The sequence below is a fragment of the Macrobrachium nipponense genome, chromosome 6 (assembly GCF_015104395.2).
Source record: "Macrobrachium nipponense isolate FS-2020 chromosome 6, ASM1510439v2, whole genome shotgun sequence".
Lineage (NCBI taxonomy): Eukaryota > Metazoa > Arthropoda > Malacostraca > Decapoda > Palaemonidae > Macrobrachium > Macrobrachium nipponense.
In genome coordinates, this window is record NC_061108.1 from 16,688,155 (window position 1) to 16,704,107 (window position 15,953).

Below are 15,953 nucleotides of genomic sequence, written 5' to 3' on the forward strand. Positions count from 1 at the left end.
TTGGAGAGGTTATTCACAGCACGAGAAGGTTCAGGGAACTTGGTCACCTCAGTTCCAAAAGCTTCACATCAACATCCTGGAAGCTATGGCAGTGTTTCTGACCTTAAAGGAGCTCCGTCCTCCGGAGAAGACACATGTCAGGTTGGTTCTCGACAGTGCGGTAGTGGTACATTGTATAACAGAGGTGGTTCAAAGTCTAAGTCATGTGAACCATGTGATGATAGCATTTTTTTTCTCTAGCTGACAAGAACACCTGGCATCTATCGGCTTCCCATCTGGCAGGAGTCCACAATGTAGTAGCAGACGCACTGTCCCGGTCAGTCCCCCTGGAGTCAGAATGGTCACTGGACCAGGAATCCTTCAAGAGAGTACTGGGTCTGGAAGTAGATCTGTTCGCTACAGGGGCAAGCCACAAGCTGCCCTGTTATGTAGCCCCAAATATGGACCCTCTGGCATACGCTACGGACACCCTGAGTATAGATTGGAACCAGTGGAGGAAGGTTTATTTATTCCCTCCAGTGAACCTTCTCCTGAAGGTGCTGCACAAGTTGAAATCCTTCAAAGGTCAGGTGGCTCTCATAGCTCCTTACTGGCCCAAGAGCAATTGGTTTCCCCTTCTCCTAGAACTAGGTCTTTGTCCTCACCCTCTCCTGGACTTGAGGCTGTCGCAACAAGTTCAAACGGTGACTGTGTTCGATTCCTCAGGTCTTCACAAAACCCTATCTTTATGGATTTCATGAAGTTTGCAGGTAGGAGAGTAGGGGACATTGATCCACAGAACATTTTGTTCTTGGAGTCAGACAAAAGAGAATCTACATTTTGCCAGTATGATTCAGCAGTTAAACAATTGTCTACATTTCTCAGGGAATCAAATGTCAAAGTAATGACAATGAACGTGGCTATAACCTTCTTCAGGACTTTATTCGAACAAGACTTGGCAGTTGCCACAATAACAACCACTAAGTCAGCTCTGAAAAAGATTTTTCTTCTCGGGTTTGGTATAAATCTAACTGAGTCTTATTTCACCTCAATCCCAAGGGCATGTGCCCATTCACAGGCCGTCGTCAGTGTCATGGTTTCTTAACGATGTTCTCAGGTTAGACTCTAAAACAGGCAACTTCAAATGTGATTGCCAAACCCTATTGCGTAAGGCACTGTTTTTATTAAGTCTGGCTTCAGGTGCCAGAATATCGGAGATGTCATCTTTATCTAGAGGCCAAGGGCATATAGAATTCCTTTCCTTGAGTGACGTGTTGCTTTCACCAAATAAATACTTTATGGCTAAGAATGAGAACTTTTTGGTAAGGTGGTCCCCATGGAAGGTTGTTCTGCTTCCGCAACATCCATCTTTATGTCCTGTTAAAACTCTTAAGGGCTATTTATCTAGAACAACTACCTTTTCCGAAGGCCCCCCCCCCTTTTCATGTGGGGCGGCGGTGGTACCATATCTCTAAAGGGCATTAGGCAGCAGTTTTTGTATTTTATCAAGAAAGCCAGCCCAGGGTCATTTCCCAAGCTGCGTGGTATTCGGGCTATAACAACTTCTGTAAATTTCTTCAAATATATGAACTTTGATGATCTGAAGAAGTATACTGGTTGGAAGTCACACTGGGTTTTCCAAAAGCATTACCATAAGTCTTTGGAGGATCTTAAATATCATGCAATAGCTGTAGGGAGATCAGTGTCTCCTGCTACAACATCAGTATAGTACTGTCCTTGTGTCATATGAATATTTTCCATTATGCCAGCATTATTAACATTCTACCTACCGCAGCAAATGTCTTTGTTATTAGAATTGGTGTATGGTGTTAATTTATACAATTTAATATTCTATTTCATTTCAGAGTGATGTAGCTTGGTGTTTCCCTGGTACAATTTCACGGGAGCGACACGGCTGAGCCCAGAAAAGGGATTTTGACGTAGGAAAAATCTATTTCTGGGCGAGGAAGCAGTGTCGCCCAGTGAAATCCCCCCCTGGTTTCCCCCCCCCCCCTTGCTGTGCACCAAGCTTCATTGCTATCGATAAGTATGACGTCACAGACGCCTTCAACGGGGTAGCTAGGTGTGACCTATGGGTCGGCTCCCCGTATTTAGGGTCTTTTGATGAGGAAAAGGCTAATTGGAGGGGTTGCTGTGGTAGTGTTTAACACTCGCCCCAGTTTTATATAGGTGAGCGAGTCGGAGGCTTCTGACATGTCCAATTTAGCAGTTCTCTGGTATAATAGCAATATTTTACTAGAAATAGTGCTAAAGCAGACACATTTCACTGGGCGACACGGCTTCCTCGCCCAGAAATAGATTTTCCCTACGTCAAAATCCCTTTTTTGTTTCCTTGCTTGTCTTGGTTTTTGTGGTTGTTTTTTTATTGTTGCAAAGAAATCCACTAGTATATAGCATTTCTACAGCTACTACAGAGCCTTACAATACTTTAGATTTAATAATTGTCTGCTTGTTAGGATTGATGAAAACAAGTAAAGTTTGTGTTTATGAAAAAAACAGGAAAGAATTTATTGAAATGCCAGAAGCACTGGTAATTTCCATTTCTTTCACTGAGTAAGATCCTGATATCTTCCCCATCTGGAGGGCATTTGTAAAGCAAAGTACTCTACTAGTACATACTTGAAATAGTGAAAAAAAGTTTTTCAGTCAAAAATTGTGTGTTAATTAGATTGCCAACCAGCTAATTATTTTCTGAAGCACATAATATAGTTTTTTTTGTCCTGTTGCATAATGTTTGCTCATAGCATTACATGTTGATTAATCAAAGTTTTTACCATAGCATCTGGATCACCAGTGGAGACAAATCATCACATTGTTATTTTGTGGCGAAAAGATCAGAATCATCTCAAGTATGAATGGTTGGATGGCGGATGGGAAGTAGAACCTGAGAAGCATAATGCTTCTCGAGAGGCTCTGAGAGCTGCTGTTCAACGACTTCTACATTCTAATCAGCCAATGCCTTTTGAAACAGTAGTTCAGGTTGGTGAGTTTGCTAATTATATCAAGACATTTAGGATTTAGAGAGAATGAATGAAACTTGAGGCTATGTTTATAGTGAATATGTGCTATTAAGTGGAATATTATCAGGATACTGTATTAAAAATGTGCTTTTATCTGTACTGAAACAGTTCTTTATAAAAATTTGATTAGTGATTTTATTTTCATGTCACAAAGTAGACAAGCTCAGGATGCACTGATGCATAGTCAGTACTTCTTGACATCAACTCGACTTGGGTGTTATCAGTCTCTACAGTCCATGTATCATATGCTGGAAACAATAGTTTGTTCCGACACGTAATACAAACCCTCGGTCCTTTAACATATGGAATGTAATCAGCGCCAGCTGGAACCGGTCGTAAGCTTCTGAACAAAGTGGTTCTGTAGTTAACTGCCTGTCCGGTAGTCAGGTGTCCCACCCGACAGGGAGGTGAAGCTTCACTTTGCTTTCGGCTGCCATCGGAACTAGACGTGCTCTTCGCCACTCTGCCTGCTGTGTTGTATGCTTGGTTCATTTCTCTACGAAGTTCATCACCTCTTTTTCTCTAACCTGGTAGTACTTGTGCGCGTGAAAGCTTGTAAGTACTTGGTTTTTTTCTTTGTCACACCATTGTTCGTGGTAAAATGGAAGGCCACGAGCCGGAGAGACCCCCTCGCCCCCCAGTCAGCCGCAGATTGTGCCCTGGTGTGGAGGGCTGTAGGTGTGGGGCCTTTAGGTCTTTTTATGAAGTAGACCCTTATGCTTTATGTACTTGGTGCCGGGGCCGCGAATGCTCTCGCTCCGAGACATGTGATAGGTTGTGTATCGTGGTCGGAGGAGCAGTGGGAGCGATACGAGGGGAGGAAGAAGGCGCGTAAGCCGTCCAAGGAGTCGTCGGAGAGCTCTCCAGCGACTCCACTGGTTATGGACACGTCTTCCTCTTTCCTTCCTCCGTCTTAGCCCCCTTTGGGGGCCGTGTCGCGGTCCTCTTCACTTGATCAGTTGAGTGTAGAGGAGGGAGCGTGGCACCCCGACGTTCAGTTGTACTCGGGGTGGGAACTCCCCCTGATTATATATTGTATAATTGTTATATTTTATGCATTATTGAAATATGGTAAGTGTCCTATATATGGACAGCATATGGTTGATTCTAGAAGGTGTCTGTTGATGTATTTAAGTTGTGTTGTGACGTCTTAGACAAGATGGCAGCGGCGTCGGGGGGATGTAAACAATAACACGGTGGAGTAGAAGGGTCGTGCTGGTGGTGTGTGGTTGGTAGGGGAGAGCTCTCTTGTCTGGTAGGAGTTTTTGGGTCGTAAGTTCTGTTGTGCTGTTGTTCTAAGGTGATTTCTGGAGTATACTGAAGTTGGAGAAAGTGTGCAGGTGGGTAGATTATTCTTTTGTGTAAATAAAAGGGGTTAGGCTAGACTAAAATTCAAACTGGTAGCAGAGTGTGGTTGATCAAAGATGCCTGGATCCGAAAGTGAACAAAGGGAGAATACTAGATGGAGAAGGGAATGTCTTAGGTTTAGCAGGATACAAGAAGAATACAAAGAATGGAAAGGCCAAGCCGAAGATTGGCTATTGCTGTATGGAGAAGATACAAAATACCCGGCGATAGAAATGAGTGAGCTTAAAAGGGAAAGCCCGAGAGCTAGTGGAAGCATTAGATAGAGATAAACTTACTGGTAAAGAGGGTCCAAAGTTAATCCTAGAGAAACTAGATAAAGCCTATCTAAAAGACTCAGTAATGGAGAATTACAGCAGAATAAAAAGGTACCTTCTAATAAGAAGAGAATCTAGTGAAAAGATGGCGGACTATTTAATTAGGTACGAGAAGGCAGCATCTGAGTGTGAAAGAGCAATGGGGAAAGGCAAGCTTGAAGGGGAAGTCAAGGGTTATCATGTAATAGAGCAAGCAAATCTAACGGAAAATCAAAAACAAATATTATCGTCTTGTGGGCAAGAAAAGCTAGAGTACGAAACAGTGTTGCAAACAATGAAAAGACTATTTGAGGGATTAGGGACTAAAGAGGAACGGGAATGGTGGGGGTCATCAGAAGGCAATGCCAGTTCTGGGAGAGGGAGGGAAAACCAGAATTGTTCCGGTACGTTATACAAACCATCGGTCCTTTTACAATAGGAAGGTAACTAGCGGCAGCTGGAACGGTCGTAAGCTTCGAACAAGGGAGTTCGGTAGTTAACTGCTTGTCCAACAGTGCGCGTGCAGTGCAATTGGGAGGTGAAGAACCACTTTTGCTTTCGGCCGCGTTGGTGGAGGACATGTTCGTCATCGCTCTCTGCCCGCTTCATCGTCGTATGCTTTGGTTGTGTGTTGTTTCTCAACTTGGTTTGTCAGTGTAGTGAAAGTGTATTGTAAGTAAGTGACTTTCTTTATTACTTTTTATTACATTGATTATGGATTCTCGTGCAATGGAGCTATCCCCGCGCCCCCCCATTAGCCGCGGAGTTTGCCCTGGTGTGGAGGGCCGCAAGTGTGGGGTCTTTCGCTCTTTCCCCGAGATAGATCCTCATGTCCTTTGTGCGGGGGCGTGAATGCCCTCGGACCGAGCCATGTAATTTTGTGTAATTTGGTCGGAGGTGCAGTGGGTGCTGTACGAGGGTAGGAGGAAGCGTAGACCTGCCAAGGAGTCGTCGAAAGCTCTCCAGCGACTCCCTTGGTTTCGGACACTTCCTCTTTTTTTCCTGCCCCTGGCTCAGCTCCCATGTATGGCGCCTTCCCCCTTCAGGGGAGGTTTCTCGGTCCTTCTCTTCGCCCGATCTGTCGAGCGTAGAGGAGGGCGTGAGGTGCCCCGACGTGCATTTGTATTCAGGGTCTTCTGTTCATTTGGGGTGGGGCTTCCCCCCCCCACGTGCGACGGGGAACCCCTCCTAATCACCCGACTGTTGCTACCTCAGGTGCTCCTGCTGCGGGCGACGACCTCGGCCAGGTGCGGGTGTCGCTGGGGCTCCAGGGCGTGCCGAGCGTCCAGGGGCTGCTCCAGCATCTGGCGGGTGCTGTGCCAGTCACCCATGGAGCGGTGACCACCACTACCACGATGTCTCGACTCCAGGGTACGCCGCCCCTCCTCACCTGGCCTACACCCCGCACGTGATGTCAGTGACTTTGACGGCCGCTGTGCAGGGCCCGGTCGCTGCCGTGCCGAGGAGAGGCGTGCCTCCCCCTTCCGGGTTCTTCGTGCTACCAGCCCCTGGCTTCTGATGCCCGAAGAGCTCGCCCCTGGACCTGCCGCCGGTACTCAGGATGTCGCTGGCTGCTGCCCCGTTTCCTGCTGTACCTGACCTGCCTACCTTACCTGCCGCACCTACCGCTCCTGCTGTTCCTGCACCTGCCGATGTCGTCCCAGCCCGTGGTGTTGCTGCCCCAGTCGCTGGTCCTTCCGGACAGTTGCAGCCGGGCCCTGTTGCTTCGGCAACAGCAGCCCCGGCTCCATCCTGGATGGAGGACCTGACGTCTGTCCTGAGGGAGCTGACAAAGAAGAAGAGAAGATGATGTCGTCGTCGTCGGCTTCGTCGCCTGCTACCGCCTCTTCCCCTTCGACTTCCAAGGCTTCCAAAGCCGAGGAAGAAGAAGGCTGCCTCCTCCCCCCCTAAGAAGGCTCCCTCAGGAACTTCTAGGGGCCTGTCTCACTTCGGTGGGACGGGGGTTCCTTCTGCTGGTCCTCCTGCTCCTTCGGGAGCGCGGCCCGTCTCTCCTTCCGCACGGAAGAAGAAGACGGGGACCAGAGGAGTACCGGCTAACACTGGTACTTCCTTGCCTGGTGTAGGGGCGCTGCCGCTACACCAGGTTCCAGCTCGGCCTCTCATTGGCGAGAGGTACTGAGTGTACGGGCTCCCGCGCGCGACCGTGCAGCCAAGGCCCAGACGTCCGAGTTCGCTCGGCGCCAGGACCAAGGCACGGAGCAGAAGGCTGGCGAGAGCCGCTCAGGTGACTCTCGCTAGGCCAGCGATCACTCTCGTAGCGACCAGCTGGTTACCAGGGTTGCTGTGACGGTCCTAGACCGACCACGGGCGGAGGCTGGTAAGAGGTTCCCTCGATCACAGGAACCAGCCTCGGCTGGTTCCAGCGGTTCGACGCACCGTGAGAACGGGCACCGGTTCCATCGCGACAGTGGTCTCTGCAGGTCCCCTTGACCGCCGCTCCCACCGGGACCAGAAGGATAGGGGGACCAGCAGCAGCTCCCCTGATGCATGGGACCCGGGCCACTGTTCTTGGTCCAGCCGCTTGCCCCAGGGGAGCGGCATGACCAGGCCTGCAGCTCGATCGCCACCACGGGTTGGCGATTGTCTGGAGCCCCCCAAGCACACCGGTTCTGCCGGTGAGCGTGTGGGGAGCGTCAGGTCTTCCTCTCCTGTTCCTCCAACTTCCTCGGGTTACACCGGGAAGGGCAAGATAACAAGGAGTGATTGTGAGGGATGCGCCCCCCACAATCCCGCCACAATGCCCTACGTGCCAGGCACGGTCCTTGGATCGACCAGGTCGTATGTGCGAGTGGCAGGAGGAGACCGGGAGGGGTCTGCCGCTGTTCCTTCCTCTGAAGGAGGAGGGTCTCGGGAATCGCTCTTGCTGGAAGGGCTTGATGGTCCTACTCCTCAAGATGCGGTCACTCCTGAGATCCAGAGGAATTTTGCTGAGGTCATTGTGCTGATTCGTCAGCACAACGACCTCGGGGAGATCGCCATTGGGACCGTCGCCGCTGCTCTCGGTCTAGCCGCTTTCCCCAGGAGAGCCGCACGACCAGGCCTGCGGCTTGATCGCCAGTTATCTCCTGAAGGCAGGAAAACCGCTGGTCCAGACCAGCAACTCGACCATCACCGTGGTTGATGATCGCCACAGTCCTCCCAGCCTAACGGTTCTGCTGGTAGGCAGGGGAGGAGCTCTCATAACAGCTCCCCTGACATAAGACCGATGCTCTGTTCCTTGGTCCAGCTTTTCTCCACAAGAAGCCGCTGGTCCAGACCTGCAGCTCGATCGCCACCGTTAGTTGGCGATCGCCTGCAGTCCTCCCAGACTACTAGCATGCTATTAGGAAGGGTAGGAGCATCAGGTCTCCCTCACCTGTCCCTTCAACCTCCTCAGACTACACCGGGAGGAACGAGGCAAGCAGGAGTGACCATGAGGGTGGTGGGGCTGGCAAGGACGATTGACGCTTACCAGACTCTTGGAGGGACCATCACCGCTGTTCACATGACGGTCCGTCTGGACCACGCATTCAAGAGAACAGGGCGCACTCCCCCTTCGATTCTCTTGAAAGGTTTCGGCCTCGACGAGGACTGGGACGCGTTTGATGACGGTATCGGCTCTCTTCTGTCAGGTGCTTGATCAGCCCCACCCAGACGACGTTCACGGTGGCGGCAGATGCTTAACCTACAGTACGAGTTTGTAACGCCCCTCGGGAAAACGTTTTCTCCTGACGATACGTTTTCCCAGACTGAGGGGCCATCGCCGCAAGGTGATGGCTGCTCGTATTCGCTTCTCCAACTGCTAGTTCCGCTGGGAAGGCGAGCAAGTATCCAATTCCTCCCCCATTCCCTCTCCCCCTACGGCTATGAGGGAAAGGGGAGGGATCCTGCAGAGCGTTCTCTGTAGGATTCCACGTTGGGGACTGCGTTCCTTGGGGGGACCTTCGGGTCCTACCAGACGTAAGTCCCCGTCGTTGAGGAAGGATCCTGCCCCATCCTCGATTTCTACAGGAATTGGGAGGACCACCAACCGATGATCAACTGACGAATTCGGTGGGGGTTTCGCCGAGCGCTTAGAATTCTTCGGAATTTCTAGCATTCTCAGAGTGTTCTGGTTTTTTACGATCTGCAAACACTTGGGCGAAACCGCGGTCCAGAGTGGGCTAGACGAGAATCCCGGATAATTGTTACTATGATTATCGGGAATCTCACCGAATGCTCGAATTCCTGGAATTTCTAGCACTCAGAAGAAGCACTGCTGCTGGCGGCCAACCCTGGGATAGAGAAGAACGGACGGGGACATCCAGTTTGGCTTGAACTATCATTTTCGGTATTCTGTTATCACCATTGAAGCTTTCCTTCAGGGAAGACTTCTCCTTCACTCTCTTGATTAGAGAATGAAGGGTGTCGGCTTCCAATCCTTATTCTCATTCCTCGAATGGAAAAGAATTTAGGATGGAGGTCTTTGTATAGGAACCTACAAATATACTAAGTATATTGCCCTCGCTACATGATTCTGTTAATCAGTTGAATTGTCCGGGTGTAGGCACATACCGTAGTTAACTCTACGGATTGCGATCGAGACGAATAGTATCTTAATTGAACTGCAAGTCAGGACTGCCTGCAACCTCCCAGGAGTTACCACTTTCGATTTTGAGATACTTATGGTATTGTTACGACAACACCACCTCAGCTTTTGTATTTACCGAAATCCGTTTCGTTTAAATACAATTGCTCGAGCGTATTTTTTTACGCTCAATGGTTCTAGCCGAACGCATTCCTTCTTGGAATGGATTACCTGGCAACTCAGGATGACGAGTGAGCGAGAGCTAACAGTATAGTATTGAGCTGCCTGACGCAGCCCAGTACCAGCTGGCTCTCCGAGATGAACGGTCGGTTTATATGTCTCTCCTCTACAATGATTGACTACTGAACCGTATCTCTGCCCGACAATCACAGACTTAGGTCTCTGATTGACTGGGATTCTTGCATACATGAATGACCATCTCTACTGCATCGCCTTGGACATTGCGAGAATTTTCAGACAGAGATATCTCAATAGACTATCATCTTTCTGTTTACCGCACGGTTACAGAAGTCTGTAGCCTAGTCTCCCGCTGCATCGCACCCCTGCGATAATGCGGAATGATTTCTTCAGACATCTGAGTTTGTCTTTTAAAATATCTCGTATTCGTAGGTGTGCAATTGTTCATTGTTCACCCCGAATTACAGATGTATAACGGAAGATATCACCTGTTCCCCGCCCTGCCAGCTCTACTTCCAATTATATTGTCCTCCCTGGATAACCTGAAGAAATGATGATCAGCCCATGAGAAGCAGTTCTTCAGGCAGTACATCCCTGTGTTTTCATGACTGAAAAGCGCCCCGCTTTTATTGCAACTACGACTTCTCACCGAACAGCAATGAAATAACGGTTTAGCATTTTCAGTCCTTTGTAACCACAGGTTCAGAATCTAGAGAATTACTTCTCTCGATTCGGCTGTGAAGACGTAGGTGGCATTCACCTTCCACCTTCGTCTTCAACGGCACATAGTGTTGTTTCTCCTTAGCTGAGATTCAACTACTATGAGAATTCTGTCTTGCCATCAGGGACCTCGGTCTCTAGAAGGCAATTGACTTTCGCCTGTTGGGCACATGCCTTGAGAGAATCATCACCTCGCCGTCTGGCATCGGTGGCAAACAAATAGACGATTTGATGGTCTCTCGGCATACCCCTTTAAAGGCGAAGGTCACGTGACTTGCTCGGATGCTTGGACAGCTTGCCTCACTCAACCGAACGCAGTTAGTTGGCAGCTGTCAAAGTGCCCAAGTCAGTTGCGAGCTACACTGTGGACCTAGTTCGGTTGTTCCAGATCAATCATTACTTCATCTTTCTAGCTTGTCCCAGTACCCATACCATCGACACCCACCATGGAGTGTCGGTGTCCTATCCACTACGGAGACGGAGAGACTTCGCCGCAGGGGGATACGAGACCGCGAGAGGCTTCGCTGCAATGGGATTTGAGAATGCGAGACACTTCGCTGCAGACGGATAGACCAGTATGGGTACTGGACATCACCGAAGATTATGTCGAGAAGAGGGATAGGTCCTAGTGACTATTCCCTTCTTTTCCTCTGAGGAACTGCATGGCTTTTCTTGTGAAGTCAAGCATCCAGGGGAAGGGGATCTGTGACGCTCGATTTCGTACCAAATTTCGTAGCAAAGACTCAGAATCCTTCGGTCCCTGCCGATTGGTTTGAGTCCTTCACAATCCCCTCCCTAATGGACTTCGCCTTCGATGCGAAGGAGATGCTGCTTTGTCCTGTGAGGGCGCGACGGCGCTATCTGAAGAAAACTCGACACCTCAGTTCTGAGTGTTGACACCTCTTCGTTAGCACTGGGATGACCAAGAAGAAGTTACAGGAACACACTTTCTCTCTGGCTGCATGAGGTGATCAGGAGGGCATACGAAGCTGATGGTAGCGACGACATCCGTACCCTTCGTCCGAGAGCCCACGAAGTCAGAGATATTGGTCCTTCCTTCGCGTTCCGCAAGACCTTCTCCGTGGTGTAGGTACTGAAGGGAGGGGTCTGGTCCAACCAGACCACATGCACCTCCTTCTACCTTCAGGATATAGCCCACAGGTCCTTGGACACTTGTTCCTTAGGACCCGTGGTGGCTGCTCAACACGTTGTTTAGCTTACCCAGCACCCGAGTGGACCGAACAGCATCTCTTCCTAGTGTGACTGCATGAAGGGATAGGTGATTGAGAAGGTGACTGGCCTCTTCCCCATCTTTTTCTCTCACTCTACCTGTGGGCAGAGGGATGCGGTAGTCACTATGCTGGATCAGGAGGCGATGCAGGTAAGCTACTCGACCGAGCCCCATCCTATCCCTTTCAGTAGGGATAGGAGCGATTATCCACCACTTCCCCCAACAACAAGGGGGGGGGGGGGGGGGAGTGGAAGCCAACAAGAGACAACCCATGACTTCATATTGCCTCTTGCAATAGGAACAAGTTCTTGCTTGCTAGTTTTAAGAGGTACGCTTGCCTCCCTCTTATTACTTGGGTCCAGAGGTCTGACCATTGATCCTGCGGTACATACCCCGATCAATTGGGCAGAGGCTAGGATACCTCCCTCGCTCTTACGACCAGGGAGGCAATCCAAGGTTGGGCGAACACTAGTCTGTTCTCAAAAGACTCAGATTCCTCCCACCAAGAAGTGAAGTCTTCCTATTGTAAAAGGACGATGGTTTATATAACGTACCAGAACAAATGGCAATTTGTCGAAAATTGCATTTTTCCTAACTTTACAAACCTGAGGTCCTTTTACATATAGTCCCACCTCCTGCCACCCCTCACTGTGTTTTTTCCTGGGCCTAAAGCAAAAGTGATTCTTCACCTCCAAGTCGCGCTGTGCGCGCACTGTCGGACAAGCAGTTAACCACTGAACTCCCTTGCTCGAAACTTACGACCGTTCCAGCTGCCACTAGTTACCTTCCTATTGTAAAAGGACCTCAGGTTTGTATAGTTAGGAAAAATGCAATTTTGGACAAATTGCCATATATCAGGGAAGATGGAACCTAGGTAGGGGTGGTAGAAATCCTATAAACAAAGAAGGGAAGGTAACAGTATGTGCAATATGCAGCTCAGAATGGTTTGTCAAGTACGCAATCGCTTTGGAACCTGATTGTAGTAATCTAATGAACAATGATTCATCCACTACCTTTCCTGTCACTTCTGAGGATGCAATCTTCGCCACTGCTGTCGACCAAAGATCTAACCAAGAAGTAGTCTGAAAGACAGAAGAAGCTGTTGCTTCTAACTTAGCAGCCTCTTGGTAAGTCATCGAAGGGCACTGCATTTTAACCTGATCTAAGGTTAATCCAGTCCTTAACCGTACCGCATTAGGGTTCACTTGCCTAGACAGCAAAGGGACCGTCGGTGTCGTATAATATTTCCTTTGTTTCATTATTGGAGGAGGAACAAATTCAAATGATCTATTAGATCTTAAGGAATTATCGCTTCCTGCAATCCGTGCGTTTACATGTTGTAAAACAGAGTCCGCATGACTTGAACAAGATAATTCATACGACACCTTGGTATCCTTTTTCACTCCAAATACCATGTCAATTCCCGGAGGAAGCATACTGGCAGGTGTTTCTGTCTTCTCCGAAAGGTTATTGAATTGATGAATCAAATCAATCACCTCCGCATACGAGGCCAGAAACTCCTGGTTTTCTCCTCCCTCCGGCTCTAACATACTGTGCTCCGCCACAGGGGATGTTATCTCACCCCCTATCCTCTGACAAACGGCCTCTTTGATCTCTGATGGCCGCCGCCGGCTCGATCCCGAATAGTCAGCAGGGGAACGAGAACGCCTCACTCTTTCTCTGCTCACGGATCTAGAGCAAGAATCTTGTCTACACCTCCAAGATGAAGGCTCCCTTGAAACCGAGATAACTTCGTCTCTATTAGGATTGCTATTGTTTCCGAGCGTCGGAGAATTTGGCCTCGATCTTTCATCCAGGCGGACAATGCCTTCCACCAACGTATCAGACGAGGTTGCCAACTCTCTATTCTTCGTTCTTTTAATAGGAGCCTTATCATCCTTTTTCCGTATTTTAAATGGTCTTACGGGCAAAACTGGAACCTGCATTCTATTCTTTGCTGCACTTTTCGCCGCCAACGTTGATTTTGCCAACGGTATCGTAGTCTGTAATCTGTACTGGCAACTCCGCGTCGGCCGCTAGTCCATCGCCCGTTGCCTCTTGCTCGTTCGGACTCTTGCAAACAGCTTCGTCCGCTAGCTTTGTGCTTACCAGCCACTGACTTCCCGACTTTCCTGCTGACTGGGATACAACAGTCCTGGTCTGAAGATGAAGAAGAATTCACTCTTCTTCTCTTAGCCCGAGGATCAGTCACAAAATCCCAAATCCTCCGCAGTGAAAGGTTACAGAGCCACCCTGGCCCTAGTCCTTAAGCTGCAGGGAGTGGACATTTCCACCTCCATGGAGATCTCCCTCCTGATGAAGAGCTTCGAGAGGTCTTCCCCACTCAGGGAACTCAGCCCCCAGGGTGGGACGTGACTCTCGTCCTAAGGAGTTTGACTCGAAGACCCTTCGAGCCACTCCGCGAGTCGTTAGGCAGGGATCCGACCCTCAAGACCGTCTATCTGCTGGCCCTGGCATAGGTGAAGAGAGTAGGGGAACTTCATGGTCTTTCCTTCGATGTAAAGCACACAAGGGGATGGGGATCGGTGATGCTCGATTTCGTCCCATATTTCGTAGCGAAGACTCGGAACCCTTCGGTCCCTGACGACTGGTTCGAGTCATTCACGATCCCCTCCCTGAAGGACTTCACCAATGATGATGCGGATGAGATGCTGCTTTGTTGTGTGAAGGCGCTACGGCGCTATCTGAAGAGAACTCGCCACATCAGGCCTGAGTGTCAACACCTCTTCGTTAGCACCAGGGTTACCAAGAAGGAAGTGTCCAAGAACACGCTTTCTTTCTGGCTTCGTGAGGTGATCAGGAAGGCGTATGCTTCAGATAGGAGTGACGACACCGGTACCCTTCATCCGAGAGCCCATGAAGTCAGAGGTATTGGTCCAACCCTTGCGTTCCGCAAGAACTTCTCCGTGGCACAGGTGCTGAAGGCAGGGGTTTGGGCCAACCAGACCACCTTCACATCTTTTTATCTTTGGGATATCGCCCACAGGTTCTTGGACACTTTTTCATTGGGACCTGTGGTGGCTGCTCAACAAGTTGTGCAGCTTAACCAGCTCCCGCGTGGACAGAACAGCATCGCATCCTTGTGAGACTGCATTAATGGGCGAGCGAATGAGAGTGTGGCTGGCTTCACTTCCTCCTCCTTTCTCTCCTCTACCTGTGGGCAGAGGGCTCCGGTCGTGACTACGCGGGACAGGAGGCCGATGCAGGTCAGCTACGCGACCGAGCTCCGTCCTGTCCCTTTCACTAGGGATAGGAGCTGTTATCCACCACTCCCCTAACAAGGGGGGGAGTGGACGCCAACAAGAGACAAACCCATGACCTTATATTTGGCTCTTGGGTAGGAACTAGTTCTTGCTTGCTATTCATAAGAGGCACGCTTGCCTCCCTCTTATGAATTTAGTCCAGAGGTCTGACCACTGATCCTGCGGTGCACACCCTGATCAGCTGGGCAGAGGCTAGGATCCCTCCCTCTGCTCTTACGACCAGGGAGGGAACCAAGGTCGGACGAACACCAGTCTGTTCTTAAGACTCAGATTCTATCCACCAATAAGTGAGTCTTCTATATGTTAAAGGACCGAGGGTTTGTATTACGTGTTGGAACAAATTACAATTTGTCGTAAATTGTATTTTTCCTAACTGCAAACCTGAGGTCCTTTACACATATTCCCACTTCATGTCACCCCTCACTCTGTTCCTGGGCCTAAAGCAAAGTGAAGCTTCACCTCCCAGTCGGGCGGGACACCCAACTACCGGACAGGCAGTTAACTACCGAACCACCTTGTTCGAAAGCTTTCGACCGGTTCCAGCTGGCACTTATTACATTCCATATGTTAAAGGACCTCAGGTTTGTATAGTTAGGAAAAATACAATTTACAACATTGTAATTTTTTTGGTTATGTGCCAATTTTTTTTTTTTTTTTTTTTTTTTTACATCGATCTCTGTATTAAATTGATAAATAATCTTGAGTAATACAGTAATTTTTGCAAATATTTCTGGCAACTTGCTTAGTGGTGTACAACAATTGTTGGGAGTGCTTTTATGTATGTTTGCCACTCTGTGGTAATTGTTCACATTTTACCTCTGCCATATAGGTAGATTTTTAATTTTGGAGTGATATTTTCATGCCAAAAGTCAGCTTGTATACTGTTATTTATGGCAGGTTGTAAGAGAATGCTGACATTGCAATATGGTTCACTCTTCAGTTATGTAATTTTCCCCAAACAGCTGTCATTTACATCTGACGTGAAGCCAGAATAGGCTGTTATGTTATTTTACATTTTTAGTAGGCTTACCTCATTTTTTTGTTAGTGTTGCTGAATATTTAAAAAAAAAAAAATTTAATCCACAGAATTTCATTGGTTTTTTGAAGAAAATTTGGAAATTGAAATCTTGGCATTTGATATCCCCAAGTTCTCGTAGAAGGACTTCATTATCATCATTCTTTGATTACAGGAGCTGTTTGATGAGCATGCACAAGGAATTGTTTGGAGGATCATTAATAAGTTGGTTTCGGTTCAGGACTACTTCAGGTAAG

At 48.8% G+C, this 15,953-nt stretch overlaps 1 protein-coding gene across 1 annotated transcript in view; it reads left to right on the forward strand.

Annotated features, from left to right (window-relative positions):
* The window catches only part of LOC135216442 (dnaJ homolog subfamily C member 16-like), a 301,782-nt gene that overhangs the window by 220,963 nt on the left and 64,866 nt on the right, over positions 1 to 15,953 (forward strand). The window contains 2 exon segments of the mRNA XM_064251813.1: positions 2,780 to 2,979; positions 15,872 to 15,948. Coding sequence (XP_064107883.1) covers positions 2,780 to 2,979; positions 15,872 to 15,948 — 277 coding nt within the window.